Source organism: Mirounga angustirostris, unplaced genomic scaffold (genome assembly GCF_029215605.1).
Source record: "Mirounga angustirostris isolate CCGP_5_RB_7025 unplaced genomic scaffold, mMirAng1.0.hap1 SCAF_10, whole genome shotgun sequence".
Lineage (NCBI taxonomy): Eukaryota > Metazoa > Chordata > Mammalia > Carnivora > Phocidae > Mirounga > Mirounga angustirostris.
The window spans coordinates 47999872-48020000 of NW_026991718.1; the positions used below are offsets into that span (position 1 = coordinate 47999872).

At 49.5% G+C, this 20129-nt stretch overlaps 1 protein-coding gene across 4 annotated transcripts in view; it reads right to left on the reverse strand.

Moving 5' to 3' along the window:
* Positions 1-20129, reverse strand: part of HK2 (hexokinase 2) — a 63116-nt gene that overhangs the window by 41090 nt on the left and 1897 nt on the right. The window contains exons 2-3 of one of the 4 annotated variants that reach the window (XM_064572272.1): positions 4108-4284; positions 2247-2409 (exon numbers count right to left, since the gene is read on the reverse strand). In XM_064572272.1, the coding sequence (XP_064428342.1) occupies positions 2247-2409; positions 4108-4131 (187 nt within the window). In that variant the 5' untranslated portion in view covers positions 4132-4284. The other 3 variants (XM_064572273.1, XM_045884691.3, XM_045884690.3) reach the window with 3 other exon arrangements.

Below are 20129 nucleotides of genomic sequence, written 5' to 3' on the forward strand. Positions count from 1 at the left end.
TGCTCCTTGTGGTTCCACCCTGGGACGCAGACAGGATCCCAGGACCCCAGCCTGAGGTCACAGAAGAAAATTCAATGACCACACAGCACAGTAATCAGTGCAAACTCTAAGAGGCAAAGGGGGGCGTCCAGGGCTCCAATCTCAGGAAGGCAGTGAGAATGTGAAAAGCTGGCCCCATGCCTAGTTCTCAACAAATGTATTCACCTACTGAAGCCAGACACCCAGCCCCACATTTCAAACGCTTGCAGCTGCGCTCAGACCATGTGCTCTGATGCTGAGGGCACAGGCTCACGCGTGCACGCACACACATAATGGGTCGGGTGCGGTCTTGATGCCTGACCTTTGGCATACATGAGTTTGAATCCTGACTCAGCCTCTCATTAGCCGTGTGACCTTAGGCAAGAATTTGACCATCCAAGCTTCAAATTCCTCCCCTTAAAAAAAAATTCTTTTTTTTAAATGTAGATAAAATTGGTACTTCCCTTATCAGGTTTTATGAAAAGTAAATGAGTTACTGCACATAGGTGCTCAGAAAAGCTCTTAGACCATAAAAATGTAGTAGACACTTGGGGTACTTGCCTGGTGCTGATGCCTGAAATAAAACAATGTCCCTGGCCTTAAGGAGCTAGTAAATTTATGAGAATGTCAAATAAAAACAGTAGAAGCGGGTGTGGCCGCCAGTCAGAGGGAGTGGTAGGTACAGTAAACAGTGCCAATGTGGAGGGCATATGAGGGATACCCAGCGATCGGAGGCGGCCGCTCGCCTCAGGGAACTCACTGCAGGGCTGAGACACACACTCAGAGCAATCCTGAACCAGGCCACACGCTCGGTGCTGGGTCCAGGCTGAGTCCCAGGGCAAACATACTTATGTTCCAAATTGTAGGAAGGTCCAAAGTCTCATTAGACAAAGCAGGTCCCCGGAGGCTCTCAGGCGGGTTAGCCTCAAGGAGCCAGATGTGATGGGACCTCTGAAGGCACAGGGCGCATGAAAAAGCCCTCGCCCTGTGCCCTCCCCAGCGGTATCTTGGTGCTCTCTCCTCCCTCGGGTCGGGAAGTCTGTGTTTGCTGGCTCCTCCCCTGCCTGGGCGGCTGCCCCTGGGGCTCTTGCCCCACCATCCACATGCGGGTGGCTGACCCACACTGCTCGCCCCTCCCGGCCCCAACAGGTACCTCACGTCTACCAGTGAACAGTAACTGCAAGGGTTAAATGACACAAGGATGACCAAGGATGTGAATGTGCTGACACAATTGTGTTCCGTCCCTTCTTGGAGGATGCCGCCACCCCTCGGCATCAGGGCTCAACATCCTAGCATCCCCTCTGACTCCTGTCACTGCCCAGCACATCCCACTGGGCCTCACCCTGTCTCTACCAGCCGCCCCATCACTCTGTCCCACAGGGCAGACACTGCTGCTGATGTGCGTTACCCAGACAGTTCTGCCCACACCCCTTGAAAACTCTGTTACTCCCCTGCGCTTACTGAAGACAGACCCACTGTTCTGGGTGTGCGTGCAAGGCCCTCCAGCCCAACCTACCTTCCCACTTCCATCTCCACCACCACCCTTTACTCTGGTTTGATTAAATCACCTGCTGGGTGGTGCATCGTGAAATACAGGGTCTGTATCCAAGTAAGGGGATGAAACAAAGCGTGACAGGTTCTTGTGTGCACCCTCAGAGCCTTTAATCCCTAGACATGCACTGCGGCTCTTCACGTTCTCCCAAGCGTATGTGGACTTCAAGTGCTCTTTTTTTCACGGAGTTCCAGAAACACACAGGACAATCTGTACCATGCTGTTTCCAGCAAGGCTGTGGAATGTGCCACGTAGAGTGACTGCCCGGCCTCCGCCTGTGACCATCTCAAACACAGTTGTTCTTCATCACCATGTCTGTGTGCAATCTCGGTGGGACTGGGAGCTCCCAAACTCAGCCGATCAGCCTGCCTCAGCACACACATAATGGGTCGGATAACAAATAGCCGGCAGCAATGCCTTGGTAGGGCTGGCAAACACTTGCTTCAACCTTGATTGCCACGGCTGCCTGCCTCCCAGTTTTCCTGTGTACCCCTCCCTGTCGACTTTGTTAAATTTCCCGTGTGCTTCACCTAGCCAGGGCTGGTTTCTGAGGCGTGAAACCAGAGAACCTTTGCTGATACATTGTTCTTACAGTCCCTGAACAAAAAGCCACCCAAATCTCCCCCCGGCAATGGGGCACCCTGAGCCGCACCACCCCCCCAGCCCAGGGCAGCACCTGTCCCATCCGGAGTAGACCTCACGAAGGTGGGCAGCATTTTCACTGAAGCAGTGGGGTGGGTGGTGACTCCAAGCCCCTTCTCCATCTCCTTGCGGAACCGCTTAGAGATCTCCAGAAGGTTCTCATCAGAAAGACGCATGTGGTAGAGATACTGGTCAACCTGCAAAAGGGTAAAAGGGTGGGGGGGAAACAAGAGTTAGAGACCGGCAGTAAATCAGTGTGGTACACATCTATGTCATGGAACATCCCTGAGCCCTTCAAAAGAATAAAACCTGTTATGTACAGAAGGTTGTTATTAAGGGCCATGTAACTGGAATCTATTTGACAAGATATTAAAAAAAAAAAAAAAAAAAAGAACTAAACTGCCAGATAAAACGAGGAAAATAGGTTTAACTATTTCTGAAGAGTGGTAAAGATGAGGGGAAAGGCACATTAGGGAAGAGGAAGAGTTCTTTCCAGAAAGGTTGAGTTTAAGGGTCTCTGACAACATTCTGGGAACTGGCATTCATTACTGACCCTCCTTGTTCCCCACACACCTTGAGGCCAGTCATGGCAATCCTATTATCCCCCACCCTGGGCCAAGCAGCCAGCACCTCTTGCCTCACTTACACAATCCCCAATTCTGCCTTTATCTGTTCCATCCATTTTCTACCCCCAGCCAGACTCTAACCATTCCCCTGCTTAAAGAAACCTTTCAGTGGCTTCCCATTAGAACCAAACCTAAAATACATCCAAGGCCCCACAAAATCTGGCCTCTCCCCACCTCCTAGGCTCACTGGACGCCTCTGGACTCCCTCGCGCAAACCCTAACCTTGGTTCGGTCCTTCCCTGCCCTGGAACCCATACATGGGTCCTACAGCCTTTATCCCATCTGCCCATCTCTTCAGCCCTCTCCAGACCTCTCAGCCTTCTATTGAAACAGTCCGGCCTCCCATTATTCCAAGAACTCAAACTTTTCCCTTCCCAACACCACCCACAATATGTATCTCTTAGTGTCCAAATTATAATAAGCACCGAGGGCAAGAAGAACCGTGTGTATCTGTTCACCCCTGCATCCCTGGCACGTGCTGCCACAGAAGAGGGCCTCCACGTAAACCGCATGCAAGCTCGCCTCTCCTCAGAGGCAGAGCCAGCTCTCCCTAGTTAGTTCACTGACCTTGTTTCCAACATAAATTTACACGAACTTTCCCCAGATTCACCACCAAAGAAGCACCAGGAGTCCCTCTCACACAGTTTCCTTCTTGGAAGCCCCCGTCTGCCGTGGCTGTGGATATTCCCAGTTTTCTCCTCTCAGGAGGAGGCCTGACAGAAATCCCTCCCAGGAGGCACACGAGTTTCCACAACATCCCCGTTCTCGGCAGCGCTGTCCAGGACAGGTGACGCTGCTGGCCACGGAAGGGCAGGGGTGGAGACAGAATCAGGAATGTCGGGCCAGGCCCCAGCTATCCCCTCAAGGGGTGAGAGTCACGGTCCTCGCAGCTGCGGGACTTCAAGCAGCCCTGCTCTTCCCAGCGCTGCAATGGCCGGGTCCCCAGGGCCAAAGCCTGGCTGATGACCACCGCCCCTCCTATTCCTGTGGGAAACAAGGAAGTTCCTGCCTGCCCCCTGCCCTTGCTCAACTTTGACAAAGAAGCACATGTTTTTTAATAATTAGAGTTCCCAGACAAATGTGCTCGTTAGTAGTATAGCCTGTTATATTTTCCAGCCTTTTTTGACAGGGCTTCTTGAATTTTTTTTTTTTTTTTAACCAGAGGAAGGGCACAAGGTGCTTAATTCTTTAAGAAAAGAACAAACCCAGTTTGGTCAACAGAGACGGTCCCCTCACTCACGTTTTCCTCTATTCCAGGCTGTAGCCTACCTCCCTTTGGGATCTAGGGCACATCCTCCTCTTTGGGTCTCTTTCTGCCCCTGTAGAATAAGGAGATTGGCCTTCCTTGGGTCATTTCAAATATCCTGCTCAGGACTCATCTTTGATCATTCTTCTAGATTCCCCAAAGGTCAAAGATCGGAGTCTGGAGTAAAATGCTGAAAACAGCTGCAAAGGAGGCAAAGGAGAGTCCCTGGTGAGTCAGCCCACCCGACTCCACAACTGCCATGTGGTTCAAACACAACACTGAGACGCGACCCTCGCACGCACAGCGTGGGAAAGAACAGGGTGGGCGTGGAGAATGGTAAAGGCCTTTGGCCACTTCTCCTGTCCGGACCCAGCCAACAAAGGGACCCGGTTTGTCATGCAGGCTTTCAAATTTGCGTAAGTGACGGTTTCCCAGAACTCATCTGTGGCCAGCGTTTACTAAAAACAAATCAGGAAGAACCCAGTCCATTCTGTTTCCTGACCTCGGGCCGCGGGCAGCTCACCTGCCTTGAGCGCATCATCTGCCCCAGCCTCTCAGGGCTGTGTGGACACCAGCCCCCACCACAAGCTGGGTCTCCTAGAATACTGGAGAGCCGGAGTGCTCCTGAGGAGGCCTGGCCTCCCTCACAATGAGGTTTGAGGCTCCCCGGGGGTAAAAGGGTACAGCTTCAGCCCAACACCAGACAAGGCTCCTCCCTATTGGTGGGAGGCCAATCTCTGGCAACCCTGAGCCCAGGGCAACTTTAATCACCCCAGAAGCCTCTTGGCTCCCGATCCAGTGACACCTGGGTTGGCCCAGGAACACTGCCTCATGGCTTATGATGCTAATGTACAAAATCCAGGGCCCCCAGAACAGAGACCAAGGCCAGGCCATGTCCGAGAACAGCCTGAGATGCCCTGGTGGGCAACGGTAATAACAGTAAGCCCTTACGTGGCACGGACACTGTTCTCAAGGTCTTACATCCATTAATTCATTGAATCCTCACAACAATCCTATGAGGCAGGTAGTGTTATCCCCATTCTACTGAGAGGGGGAAGGCAACATGCCAGTCAGAGATGTAACGGGCCAAGCTGGGACTGGACTGGATTGGGCAGCAGTCCCGGCTCGTCCACTCTGCTAGATGAATGCCCCTCTTCTGCTCGACAACAGGCCAAATGGCCCCGCAGTGCACTCAGGCTGCCTATGCCCACTAAAAAGCCATCTTCTATTCCAGTCATCCCCCGATGTCGACACGAAGGGCCAAGAACAGAGCGTGTGGCCCTTGGGGCTTGTCTGGCAGATCAGAGGGCGGCAGGGGCAGCAGACACGTCTCTGAACGTTGTCATGAGTTCGACACATGAGCAAGTTGGAGCTCCCATATTACTACTTTCCCAAAGAGAGAAGTCGAGTGCCAGAAGCCTCCTGGCCACCCACTCCCGGCCCCCCCCCACCACCACCACCACCACGGATGGCTCTGGGTGTTGTTACAAAGAAGGCCAGGAGAACAGCGCCTGCACTGCGTTATTAACAGGACGCCTGGCCACTTCTTGGACTGTGAGGTCATGTACACCAAGGAGCAAAGGCGCACTGGCCACAATTCCACGGCGGCCATTCCTAGTTCAACTCTGATGCTTAAGCTTCAACAGGCTGGTTAGAATTCCAGTCGATACTTCTCATCCTTAACCCGCAGAGACTCTGACAAGTACACAGCCTTATTTCAAGTCATGTCGCCTTTTCCCCAATAGAGTACAATCATCTTTTAGTGTTCAGTGACAGATGAAAACAATCATGGTGATTGTTACAGTAGCTAAATATTTCTTACCTGCCAGACGCCATCCTATGACTTTATTGACTTCATCTCCATTGTCCTTTTGTAAAACTTCTAGATCCCTGCTTTACAAGCCACTTGATGGGGAGGGGCAGAGCTGGGATTCCAACTGGGCGCTTGGGACCACAACCTTCCCTCCACCTGTCCCGTGGGCCCTCCTGGTGTGGGTGGGCACTCTCTGCCCTATGGTTTCTTGGATGAATACTCAGCGCCTTGATTTCCTCTCTAACACATGAGACTAAGAGAAAGGATATGGGACAGCTTTGAAAAATGCAACCAGAGCACCTTGGCCCAAACTTCCCTTCTTTCACAGTATGATGTGGCCACCCTGAGTTTATTAGGGAAGGACTGTTTTTTTTTTTCTTATGTTAATCCCCATATATTACATCATTAGTTTTAGATGTAGTGTTCCATGATTCATTGTTTGTGCATAACACCCAGTGCTCCATGCAGAATGTGCCCTCCTCAATACCCACCACCAGGCTAACCCATCCTCCCACCCCCCTCCCCTCTAGAACCCTCAGTTTGTTTTTCAGAGTCCATCGTCTCTCATGGTTCGTCTACCCCTCCGATTTCCCCTGCTTCATTCTTCCCCTCCCGCTACCTTCTTCTTCTTCTTCTTCTTTTTTTTTTTCTTAACATATATTGCATTATTTGTTTCAGAGGTACAGATCTGAGGGAAGGACTGTTTAATCGCCTAATGTCACGGCTTCCTAAACACACCGCAGGGCCCACCCAGCCTTGGCTGGCACTGCTGTGTTGGGTGAAGGGTGGCCAAGGGAAGCAGAAGCCAGAAACAAGAAGCAGCCTCTGTACAAAGACGATTTTCCTAGACTGGGAAGGAAGTGAATGCACTTCGCATAATCCTGCCAACTTTCACCCATGGTGCAGCCAGAGGGAGGGAGCGCCAGACCCAAAGTCATGGGACAAAGTCATTTAAGAGATAAATGTAGGCAAGGGAGTACGACTGCAACTAATAAATACCCTTAAAAATGCCCTTGGAATATCACGTTCAAAATCCCACTGCAGATAGCATTCGAGTATGTCCAGTTTGCCTCTCTCACCCCAATGGTCCATCAGCCCTAGGTCTGAATGCTTCTAACCATGACATGCTCAGTACTCTTTTTTTTTTTTTAAGATTTTATTTATTTGAGAGAGAGAGAGAGCATGAGAGGGGAGAGGGTCGGAGGGAGAAGCAGACTCCCCACTGAGCGGGGAGTCCGATGTGGGACTCGATCCTGGGACTCCAGGATCATGACCTGAGCTGAAGGCAGTCGCTTAACCTACTGAGCCACCCAGGCACCCACGCTCAGTACTCTGAAGTTGCTTAGTTAGCTATCACCATTGGTCAGCTCTAGTTGTTAGAAAATTTGTCCTCAATCTGAGATAAATCTACTTTCTGGTAACTTCCGTCTAGTCTCCATTCTGCCACTTGGGATAAGAGTTCCCAAACTTGGCTGCACATCAGCATGACTGACATGAGGAGCTTTTTAAAAAAAACACGAAGAATCCCAAAGAGCCATTCCAGACTGACCAACTTGATACCTTTAGCCCTGGGTGCTCAAACATCTTCCCCTCTCCTGGACCTAGTATCCCCCATGCCAGTAAATGGGATAATGGTGGGCTAGGCTCTGGTCAACATTGCCTAAGGTCACTTTTACCACTTTTCTACCTGGAGTCTCTGAAAGTCAGCAGTTAGGACATTAGGCTAAGTGTGAAATAATCCTGTGTTGATCCAGGGGGCTGGGAATTAAAAAGATTAAACCCTGTCCTTGTTGGGAACATTTAGGTCATTGGAAACTATCAAAGCAGGTTCAGACCAACCCTCGTTTTACAGCTAGTGACAGTCCGGCGCAGACTGTGGCGTCAGGAAATCGGTATCGGAATCCTGGCTGTAACACCTACACAGGTGTGTGACCACCACACTGAGTGACTCTGACTGAGATCCAGTCTCCTCGCTGTAAAACGGGACAGATAGCCCCACACAGCAGTCACCGGCATAACTGGGGAACATAAAGCTCTCTCGACCCCTTCTCTTTGTCTCCTAGCGGCACCCTCAGAGGGTCAAGGACATTTCTTAATCCTATTCTAGTCACATCCAGGGTTAACAAAACAGAGGCGGTTTCCCCAAATTGCTCCTTCTCTTTCTGTGGTGGGTGTGTGGCCTATCATACTGGGATGTTTCTCTTTAAAACCCCATCAGGGAGAAAGGGGGGGCACTTTCCAAGCTGGGAAACAGGCAGGCTGGAAGCAAAGCCGGGCTGAGGTATTAGAAGTCCACTTGCCTGCCTGGAGGCAAGCATGTGTATGAAAGAGAAAGAGATAGCAGTTTTAAATGACATCTCTTTAGCAATCTCGAGATTAGAACTTCCTCATTGGGCAATTTTGGTCAGTTTCTTTCTTCCCCTAACACACCAGCCCAACAAGCCTGTTTCCTCTACAGAACTGTGAGTACAAGCAGGAGAAGTTTGAAAGAGAAATCAACCCCATCCTCTTTGTGGAATAAAATGAGAAGTCCATGCCCACATCTAAATGTCCACATTTTCCCCCAGACTAGCATTAGAAGGAGGGAAGTTATGCAAAGAATGGAGACAGCAGGTCACCCTCAGAGGATCCACCTCAAAGTGTGCAGTGGCCTGGGGTGGGGCAGACACAGCCCCAGCCAGGTATGGATGGGGAAGCCCTGAAAACAAAGGCCTGGAAGTAACCAGAAAGGGACCTCAGAAAAACCGAGGCCAGGGTACAGCCTAAACCAAGGTCACACAGTTGAGGCTACAATCTGGATCCCCCAGACACCTTCCCATACTGTCAAAAACAAGAAAGGACAGTCCTCCTGCTGGTCCACAAGGACCCATGTCATCTTACAGGCCAATCCCAACTGAATGGCTCGTGGCCACTGCCTAGATCCTAAGGCCACCCTGTCCGGTCCGAGAGGGAAAATGGTCCTGATCAAACTATTCAGATCCAGAAGAGAACAATGTTCCAGTTTTGACAGTTGGTTATATAAAGTACTACAAATCCTACCTTGAATATTTTAAGGGGTTTCAAAGAAAAGTGTGGAGGAAACTTCAAATTTCAACACCTGTAAGATTTGTAGCATTCAACCCTAGAATCTCGGCCATTGCTGCAACCCCAGCTTCTCCCATTGTAGAGCCTTCATTGAAAACCAATTATATGCAAAGCACTACAGTGAACAGGAACATGATTTTAAAAGAAATCAATTCTGGGGGCTCCTGGGTGGCTCAATCAGTTAAGCACCTGACTCTTCATTTCAGCTCACGTCATGGTCTCAGGGTCGTGAGATTGAGCCCCTTGTCAGGCTCCGCACTGTGCATGGAGCCTGCTTAAGAGTCTCTCTCTCTCTCTGCTCCTCTCCCACTCCCCGTTCGTGCTTTGCGTTTGCTCTTGCTCTCTTGCTCTCAAATAAATAATAAATAAATCACTTCTAGAAATGGATAGTAATGATGGTTGTACAACAATGTAAACGTACTTAACACCACTGAATTGTACATTATACACACACACACAGAAATAATTTTTTTAAGAACAAGATTCTTGTTCTCTAGGACTTTACAAGATAGCACATAACTCAACTCATATTATAGACCCAATGAATGTCTCTAAATTGAATGGAGGGATGGATCTCAGTAGATAACAAAGGCAAACACAATGCGAGGTGGTCCATGGAAGAGTTACAGGGGTACATGGCCCATGAGACTGGCAGGCAGGGGAGACTGTGTTCTGGGCTAAGAACATATACATCCAACATACATGTCAGTGGATACATGGTGACCTAAAGAGTAGGGGTATTGTGTGAAAGGGCTCAGAAGATGTGGGCCGAGATCTTGGAAAGACATTATGAATTCCAGGACCAGAATTCAGAAGACTGTAATGTCTTCAGATTCGTCTGATTTCAACTGACCACTTATCATCACGGGATCATGGGAAGGAAGGATCATCAAGATCACCTCACTATGTAAAGTTGCTGTGTTGTTTACTGACCCGTTAATTCCCTGTAGGGTTTGGCGCCAGGAGAGAGTCTGGCTGCCCAGAGTCACTGTTTCCTGCTACAGGCCAATCAAAGTCAAACCCCTGACTCTAGGACAGCTGTCCTTTTTGCCTGGACTGTCAGGGAGCTCAGAGCTTGGCTCTCAGCTCCAGTGAACTATCCTTAGTCTAAGTGTGTTCGTGCCTGTCCCTTTCACTGAAAGGGGAGCTCTATCACCTAATCCTTTTAGTAAGGTGACAAAAGAACTAATACAGGATCAAGCAAATGCTCATCAGTCATCCCTACAGGACACATCATCCTGAACAGAAGATGGAATTCAAGCGAACAAATCGGGTAAGAAAGCAACTCCACAAGCATGTAAGTGTCAGGGCCAAGGACACAGGGACACCCTGAAGCGCTGCTGGACTCTTTCCCCAGGCTTTGTGTATTTCTTATCAAAGACCCAGAACCTTCTCTCCAGAAGTAGCTAATTCCTACCTTTTAGCTTCTTCCCGGCCCTGAGCAGACCAACTGACTGAATTTCAGCTTTCCTAGAGCTTGGGTCCTTGTCCCAAAGATATAATCAGGTCATGTATACAGACATTAGGCAAAGGCTCCAGGGCTCCAACCTAACTTCCTCAAAAGAAATTTTAGGAAAGACCATACCCTCTTGAAGGGCTTTGACTGGTCTCGTGTGCTTTAATCCGACCAGTCAAAACAGGGTTGGGGTACAGGGGCAGGGATACTCTCCACAGCAATTAAGAAGGCACCACCTAGGGATGCCTGGGTGGCTCAGTCGGTTAAGTGTCTGCTTTCCACTCAGGTCATGATCCCAGGGTCCTGGGATGGAGCCCGACATCGGTCTCCTTGCTCAGCGGGGAGCTGCTTCTCCCTCTACCACTCCCCCTGCTGCTCCCCCTGCTTGTGTCTCTCACTCTCTCTCTCACAAATAAATAAAATCTTTAAAAAAAGAAGGAAGGAGGAAGGCACCACCTACCACCACATACAGCCATTCATACATAGATGAATCTCACAAAATAAAGTTGGGCAAAAGAAGCCAGACACAAAAGGGGACATACCTTATGAGTCCATTCATATGAAGCACAGAAACAGATCTCTACTGACAGAAGGTGGGATAGGGATTACACTTTGTGTTGCTAATGATCTGTTACTGGATCTGGGTGCTGGTTACCGGGTGTTTTCCGTTTCCTGTGTATATTATACTTCCATTTGAAAACATAGGAAGAAAAAAGGGCAAGGCCCTAACTAGGCCCTGGTCTACCCACTACACATGATCAGAGGGCCCAAGAAGCTCAAAGAAGTCTGTAAGAGGTCAAACCAGAGGGAAGAGCCATCATCTAAATGTAGCCACACGCACAACCTTCCAGTGGCCCTAGATGCTGACACAGGCTTACAACTTCGTCTCAAAAGAATTTATTTTTGCATTATTCCTTTGCCAGTGTCACCTCAAGTCTTCGATGAGGAAATCAAGCCTTGGAGAAGCTTCCCCAAACCACAGGCTGAGTCCCTGGCAGGACCCACTATATATGGTGGTCAGCTGAGTGCCCTAACCTGGGGCACAGGTGTGCCCGTCCTGGGAAAGCCAGGTAACTACCATCAGTGACCTCATTAATAATAATGCCTTCACAGACTTCTCCTGGGAGGACCACGGCTGTGCAAAGAGCAGCAAGTTTATCCTGTAATGGTGCCAAGCCAAGGCCAGATGTTTCTGATGAAAGAAAGGAAAGAAGAAAGAAAGAAAGGAAAGAAAAAGAAAGAAAGAAAGAAAGAAAGAAAGAAAGAAAGAAAGAAAGAAAGAAAGAAAGAAAGAAAGAAAGAAAGAAAGAAAGAAAAAAGGATAAACTGAGGAGGGAAAGACGCAGCAGATCCTCGATGCTTTTAAGGCTCCTTCCTCTAAAAGGCAGCTACCCAAAAGTAACAGATCTGCCACAACACTTTCTTCAGATGGGACCAGGCAGAACCTTGCTGGGGCCACCAGGGGCACTCACAAGTCTGGGGCACCTGAGTAAGTGTGAAGCTGACCTAGCAGGCTTATAGGCCACTCCCCCAGGATCCTGTTGCACCTTGTGAGTCACAGGCTTTCCAGTTCTTCCAGTTCTTGCCTCAGCTGCCTGGAGTTATAGCCAGACTGACCTCAGGCAGTGGCACCCATCTGGGGTCCAGGAGATGGGCACTTGGGACACGGGTGTTGGGAGCCTCCTGTCCTCAGACATTCTGGGCCAGCTGCGGGGGCAGCTGTGCAATAATATGTCCCAGATATACATGACCCCAGCACAGTTCATTTACACAAAACTGACTGAGTCCTAAATGGAGTGGGCCCGGGCCAGGGGCTGAGGGCACCAGGGGAAAGGAGAGCCCAGGCTCCACCTGCAAGGGGCTCAGTCTATTGGTGGGAGGCAAATATGTCAAAAGTAATTACAAACTGAGAGGAAGGGCAGAGAGTAGGCAGTTTCTCTCCCTGTAATAAAATACAGATTTAGAATCACTGAAATCATGCACGCATCAATACAATTCTAAGGAGTGTCTCAGGAAGGTGAGAAATGTGTATATGTTGACCCCACACCTAGAATGTTCTCCTCCTCTGGCCTAACAAAAAACTCCCACTTTGCCTTTCAGGGCCCAGCACAAATGGCCTCTCCCCAAATTCCCAGCCGCCAATACACTTTTGATACCTTGTGTCTCCTGCCCTCACTGGTCCCAGAGGACTAAAGGCACCAACTACATGCTCCCAACTTCACATCTGTGATGTCAGCAGCTACCTCAGTACTGAGACAGAGCGGGTACTCACGTCATAGGCCATGGTCATGCACAAGGGGCTATGCGGGTGCCGAAGGGGTGGGTGGGAGAATAACCTGGGTGAAGGGGAGAGCTGGTCATTCCAGAATGCCCAGGAGCTCAGAGCCTGACCCTGTTCTTCAGGCCTGAGCCCTCACTGCACGTGACCCTGGTTCTTTCTCCAGCTACCTGGCTGCCCTGTTCAGTCGCCCAGGTCCCCTAAGGGCCAGACTCTGCCTCCCCTGGACAGCCCCATACCAGGGGACCGGAGTCTACCCCTGAGCCTCTTGCCTCACAGGGACATCTGAACTCCCCACTCCAAGTGTTCCCCTGCTGCACAAACGCCTGTGGATCTGGCCCTCTGTACCACATCCAGCCCCAGACCTTCCCAGTCGGCCCCACCCACCCCACAATCACCCCCACCAAAGGCAGGGCAACCCATACATCCCAGTTTGCCCAGGACAATCTCAGTTTACACTGAGGTAGCAGCCTAAGTATTAACAGTGTCCCCTTTTATTCTCAAAAGTGGCCCGGTTACTCTAGGTACAGGCCACAAAGCAAATCCTGCCTTTGTTCTTGGGGAGCCCACACCTGACTGATGAGAAGAGCTCATGCTGCACATTGGTGCCAAAAAGGAAATAGGGACCTAGGAACTGGGTTCCTGCTCTGGGGCTTGTCCTATATAAACTTGGGCTGGTCACTTAGTACACCGCACCTGGTTTCCTCATCGATAAAATGAAGGACCGGAACTAGATGATCCAAAGGTCCCTCCCCAACTGACACCTGACTCATAGCCCCATGAAAATGAAACACAAGTGGCCTATCTCCAGTTGTCCCAGGCAGCCCCATGCCGGGGTTAGGGGCCTAGGTTCTGGGGTCAGACTGAATTCAGGCTTTCCCTTGAGCAAGGTACTGTCCCTTTCTGTGCCTTGGTGTCTTCATCTGAATAATAGCTAATAATGTCTACCAAGGAGGGCTGCTTAAGGATGACCTGAGTTAGAGTGCATAGACAGAGCCTAGCACTTACAGTAGTATTTGTTATTTTAAGAGCTTTAGAAATTGGGGGTGCGGGGGGAGGGAACTGATGAGACATGGCTAAAAGGCTCATTGCAAGGGGTTGAGACAGAAAAATGTGGAAGGAAGCAGGAAGCAGGAGAAGGAAGTCTCTCAAATGGGAAAAAGGAGAAGCGGCAGCTTCGCATGCCCTCATTTAACCCTGATGGCTTATCTGGCTTCATTCCTTTATCAGACAATATGGAGATACCAGAAGGAAGAGGGTAGGAATAAGGCCTTTCAAGAACATGGACCACACCTCCAGGGTAGAACCACTGAGCTAAGGGTGAGGAGAGTCAGGAAGGCTGGCTGGGTGAGCACCAGGGGCCAGGTTCTCAGCCCTGACTCACTCTCTTAGTTAACTCCAAGGTAAGTTTTAACCAAGGTCCCTCCAAGTGAGGAACATCAGGGAAATGCTCAGAGACCCACAGACAAAAGCGCAAAAAGCATGGCCACCCCTAAAAGAGGGCAGCATTTCAGGGAAACAAGGCCTCCCAACTGGATTTGGACAAGACATAGCCTGTACAGGGATGGGGGGAGGAGAATGTGCGTTCCACACAGAGGGTTGCCTTGGGCTTTGTCAAGAGCCCTGGGCACCTAAGTGTCAGGAGGGGCCACACTGGACAGCCCAGAGTCTGTATGAGGGGCAAAGAGCTCTCTGCTGACACCCAAGACAGCCAGGGATCCTCCTCCTGATCTGCCAAAAGACTGTGGGAATGATGGTTCCCTTCAGTGAAACTCCAGGGGTCAGTGGGACCAAAACCTACACCTGGTCCTATGACTCAACAGCCCAGGGCACCCCCCGCCCCAAGCAGCTTTCCGAATGGAAAGCCAGAATCTGGGGCAGATGTGAGGAAGGCTAAGAAAGCATCTCACTGGCCAACTGCAGCATAAGCGGGCTCAGCAACTGCCCTTTGGGGGAGGGACCGAGGGCGGGGGTACTAGGTTTCTACAGTCACAAGGGTGGAATGAACGCTGTGATCAGTCATGCCTTCCACTGAGGATGCTTCAACCTGCGGTACAATGATCACGGCATCCCAGAGACACCAACCCCCCTCCCCCCGCCCCTCGCCCCCAGTGGGGAGGCTACTTCCCAGGGGACCCAAAGGAAAGCAAGTTAGAGGAAGAACTCAAGGATGGTTCTCCTATGCCTATGAAAGAGAGTGTTTTAGAAGGCAGAGAGGGCAGTGAGGATGCTTCCTTATTCCTCAGCTTCAGGAACTTCCCATCCTTCTGCCCTCCCTGTCTTCTACTCTAATCCGATATCAGGCAGACAGCAACAATGTTCCAGAACCCATATGTCCCACAAGCCCTTGGGAAAAGAGAAGCAGGGCCTCTTTTGCTCCTGCCAGATGGATAGCACAGTAGGTATCTAAGGGCGTAGTACTATACATATGTAGTTCTCTATGTACCATATTTAACACAAAGAGTTGACTATGTGTCAGGCACAGCTCTAAGAGCTTCACGTATATTAACTCTCTTTAATCCCTACAGTAACCCTATTAAGGTGTTATCCAAAAACTCTCCAAGGGCTAGAAAGGTTAAATGAACTGACCCACGTTCACAGAGCTGGTTACATAAACCAGGATTCAATCCTGGGAGACTGGCTCTATCACTCACCGTACAGCCTCTCCCAGTAGGACTGTGGGACTGGCCCTCAGTGGGTTATCACTAGCCCCTCTCCTCTGGTCCCAGCTACAGAAGCTCCTGGGCTCATGATCTGCCAGCTCACCCTCCTGCTTTGTTCAGAAGTCTGACGGATGCCTGGCCTCCCTGGAAATCCCAGCAACAACCAGGGGAAGATTCTCCTGCGGACAACTGAGCAGACTTCTGTCCCACTTGCTTCCCGCCGTGCTGACACCGCAGGCATTTTTCTGACTGAGACAGAAGAACAGTAACCCAGGTAACCCACCCTTCAGCCAGGAAGGCACGGACATCTGCTGACTGCTGTGGCCTGCAGACTTCACCTCAAATTCATCTTTTGTAAAAGACCACTTGCCACCATGACCGTCCCAGGACCTGGCACACTGCAAGCTGGGAACCAAGGTCCTATTAATTAACAAGCTGTGTGATCGTGAACAATGCGCTATAAAACTGAAGGAGGGGACGAACTATGCTCTTCCTTCCAACACGGTTTCTCAACAAAGGTCTTTGTTGCGAGGGGGCTGTCCTGGGCACTGTAAGATGGCGTATCTCCTTAGCCTCCACCTTCTAGATGCAGCACATCCTCACCCGCTAGCTGGCGACAGACAAAAATGTCTCCAGACATTACCGAAGCCTACTGGAGGGCAAAATTGCTAGCAGCTGAAAACTACGGCTCAAAAGAAGTGGTAACAAAAACAAAACAAAACAAACAGAATACAGGCTTTGCCCCTACAAACTTCGGGTAGGGTGGGAATTCCTGCTCTTTATTATACGTTGGGATACAGACAGCCCCTCACAAAAGATTGCGTGGCCCAAAATGCCAACGGCGCTGAGGTTGAAAGACCTGCTTTAGGAGTAAGCAGAAACAGCCCCTCCAGTGCAAGGAAGCATGGCCTATGATCCATGGCGTGCAATAGTAAGACTCAGGCAATGAACTCTGGGATCTGATCTGCTCAACCCCTCCCCACTCACCCCCAGCCCCCCACTGCTTTGGAAAGGGAAAGACAGACAACACAGTGTTGGAAAACAAACCAAACTTGCTGACTTCAAAATTCAACAATGATAATGAGAAACCCATTATCAAGAGGTGTCTTTTAAAGAAATATCTGAACAAAGGAAGTCAGTTTTCTGGGGTTCCTGAGGTCTTTCAGTACATCAGATCTCCTTACTCCAGCTGCCAGGCTTTGAGAAAACTGTTGTGGTTTGCGTTGTTTTGATTTCCCCTGAAAAAGGGCCCCTAGCTGCCCTCAAATTCCTCAGGGTGCTGGAAACATTCATCTTTGAAAAGTGATGTTTAAAAAAAAAAAAATAGTTGGCTTTGTCTGAGGAGCCTCAGAGGGAATTTTAATTAATTCAGTGGTAAAGAAAAGTGCTTCCTAGCACACTCTGAAATAGAAATTTGGTGATACAAAAAATGGATGATTAGCAAAAGCTACTACCATCAACTCCTTCTGAGCAGGGAAGGGACAGTATTAGGATGCTAAGTATCATGTACACATTGAACAAATGAGAAACTGTACCTGCCAATGTCAGTTAAGTCAATCAAAAATAATCTTAGTAAGGTTGTCATCAGTAGTTGACTCCTGGTACTTTAACCCCTTGTCAGAAGATATAATGGCACATAGTAGGTACTCAAGGCATACCAATCAAGGCTCCCTTGAGGTCTCCAACTCCTCACCCCGTGGTAAGGCACCCTCTCTTGACTGCTGCCTTATCTCACCAGACGACTGAAAGGTATCTTAGTTTCAGTTTCCCACATCATAGCCAGAGGAACTGGTACCCACAATAAGTTCTCAAAAAACATTAAAACTCTTGTCTTTCTTGACTCTTGGGGGCTCTGCTGAATTTTCTGCTTCCAAAGATACTCCCTCCTCTCATAAGTCCAGAGTTGAAAGCCACTCCTCACTCACACAGAAAAGAGCCCAAGCGAGCTATCTATATTCCATAATAGGAGTGAAAATACGTCACCAGTCAACGCATGTTAAAAAAAAATTCGGCCAGTGGCTAAAGGAAGGCATGCATACTCATTTCACTTCTATGGTTAAAACTGATTCTCCTTAAGCAGCAAAAATCCTCTATCTTGAATGTTAATTTTACCTCAATCAATAAAAAGACTCTACTATCTCTCCACCCAGAGGACATAGAGCCTTGATTGCTGGAAGACAGGAAACTCCCTCACCCTCCCTATCTCCCTCCCTGTGTCCCTGACCCCCTCCCTTTCTCCTCAGAATCAGCCTCAGGATCAGGATCAGCCTCAGGCCTTGATGAAAGAAGAGTCCACCGCCTTTCTCAATGTCCCCCTTTCCACCCATCCCCTTCAGCCCCATCCTAGCCATCCCCCAATCTGCCTTTCACCCTCCTCCCCTTCCTGCAGCCCTTGCTCAGCTTCTGTCTCCAGGAAGGGCTCCTCTCTCATCCTCACACTCACTGAGTACCTCATCAGTGGCCAGAAACCGTGGCTACAAAGGTGAGCAGCCAGGATTCTCCCTGCCCCAAGGAAGGAACCGGAACTGAAAACTACAAAGTCCGACACATGGTGGAATGATAAAAATGCCATGATAGGGTGCCTGGGTGGCTCAGTCGGTTAAGCACTTGCCTTCGGCTTAGGTCATGATCCCAGGGTCCTGGGATCCAGCCCAGCATGGGGCTCCCTGTTCAGCGGGGAATCTGCTTCTCCCTCTCTCTGCCCTTCCCCCACTCGTGCTCTCTGCTTCTCTCTCTCTCAAATAAATAAAATCTTAAAAACAAAACAAAACAAAACAAAAAACCATTGGTCATGAGAACTCCCATTAAAAAAAAAAGTGCCATGATAGGGCAAAGGTGCCTAGTGTGAAGAGCATGGCATTCAAAGAAATGGTGATGCAAGTCCTTGGGGAGTGAAGGTAGAGAACATGCAGGGGCCAAGGGGCATTCAGAATGCAGTGTTAAAAGGCTTCTGAAATGTGCCAGTCTCACTCCAGAAACAGATTGGAAACAGAGAAAACCTAGGAGCCCTCTGAAATAAGCCAGAGACAGGTTGACAAATGCGTAGCGATCGGAAAGGAAAGTCAATGAAAGGAGTCCAGAGCTCCCAGCCAGAATGGCCAGAGGGTACCGGTGCCATTAATGTAACCAAGAGAAGAGCTAGTTGCATTTCTGGGCATGCTGGGTGATGGTGCTGCCAGCATCCCAGAGTGGATGCAGACGGGGGCCAGGATGGAGTCCACTATTGTTCCCAGAATCAGGTGAGTGTGGTCAAGAGCATGCAGCTCTGGAGCCCAACTGCATGGCTTTAATTCCCAGCTCTTACAAAAATGCTAGTGACCTTGGACAAGTTACTGTGCCTTTGTTCCTTGCCAGTAAAAGGGGGATGCTGATAATAACTGCATCTGCTTTGTGAGACTGTTGCGAACGTTAATGAGCTAACATACGTAAAGAGCTTAAACCAGTTTCTGGTACACAGTAAATGCCACATTTGTTTGCTCTCCAGTTTCAAAGTGTCAGTCTCCTCCTAATGGTACAAAACACTGGACTTGTCCATCAGGAGATGGCGGAGGGTGGAGGGCTAGTTCTGGGTAGGTGAATCCAAGTTTTCCATGCCTCAGACTACAACCCAGAATATATAAGATAATGGGGATTTCAGAAGAGTCCAAATCAAGACCTTTTCAAAAGACTCTCTAAAATTAAACTCAAACTTCATCCTTCTCCCCGAATTCATCCTTGTAGCAGCAACTGGAAAACAGGCTTCTAGGGACACCTGGGTGGCTCACTAGGTTAAGTGTCTTCATCTCAGGGTCATGAGTTCAAGCCCCACATTGGGCTCCACACTGGGTGTGCAGTGGAGTCTACTTAAAAAGAAAAGCTGCTTCCAGGGCGCCTGGGTGGCTCAGATGGTTAAGCGTCTGCCTTTGGCTCAGGTCATGATCTCAGGGTCCTGGGATCGAGTCCCGCATCGGGCTCCCTGCTCCTTGGGAGCCTGCTTCTCCCTCTGCCTCTCTCTCTCTGTCATGAATAAATAAATTAAAAAAAAAAATAAAGAAAAGCTGCTTCCAAAAATTCTGAGTCTCCTCCTACTTCCTATCGAATGGCAGCTGGAATCAAACAGCTTTGTTCACCTAAGCCTGGAGGCCAAGTCCCAGGTTCCGGCACCTGGTAAATTAAAGGCCTGACTCTATTCTGCCCCCATTGGTAATTTCGAGGAAATACACCCAGTGTCCACCCAGACACTTCACAGGCTAAAAGGAAGCTGCGTGTGTAGGAAGAGTCACCTACAAAAAAGACATGTCTACATTACTGTGTTGAATCATCACAACTCCCTAAAGTGGGCAAGGCGGCTGCTATGACTCCTGTTTTACAAGAAGAAACCAACAGTCCAAAGAGGCAAAGTGACTTGCTCAGGGTCCTGTGGTTAATAAATCACAAAACAAAGATTAGAACTGGCTTAGTCTCTCTCCGCTCTGGGACCAAAGAGAGGACTCGGAATCCATACCAAGACAGTTTGAGTCTTAGCCTCCTCCCTCTGGATTAAGGGAGAGTAAACTGGTAAAGGAATTACAATGCTCTGGAGTGACATTCACACAACTGAGACCTCCCCTGGATTAAGGATCCTCCAGTTTCCTACTTTAGGATTTGCCAAGGGATGAGTCTTCCCCAAGGGTTAACTCACTTCTTGGGCAGAGAAGCCCATAGAAGTTGCCAAGATCCTGCCGGCTCACAGACACATTCTTAAACTGAATTCAGGGCAGAGAGAGCCACAT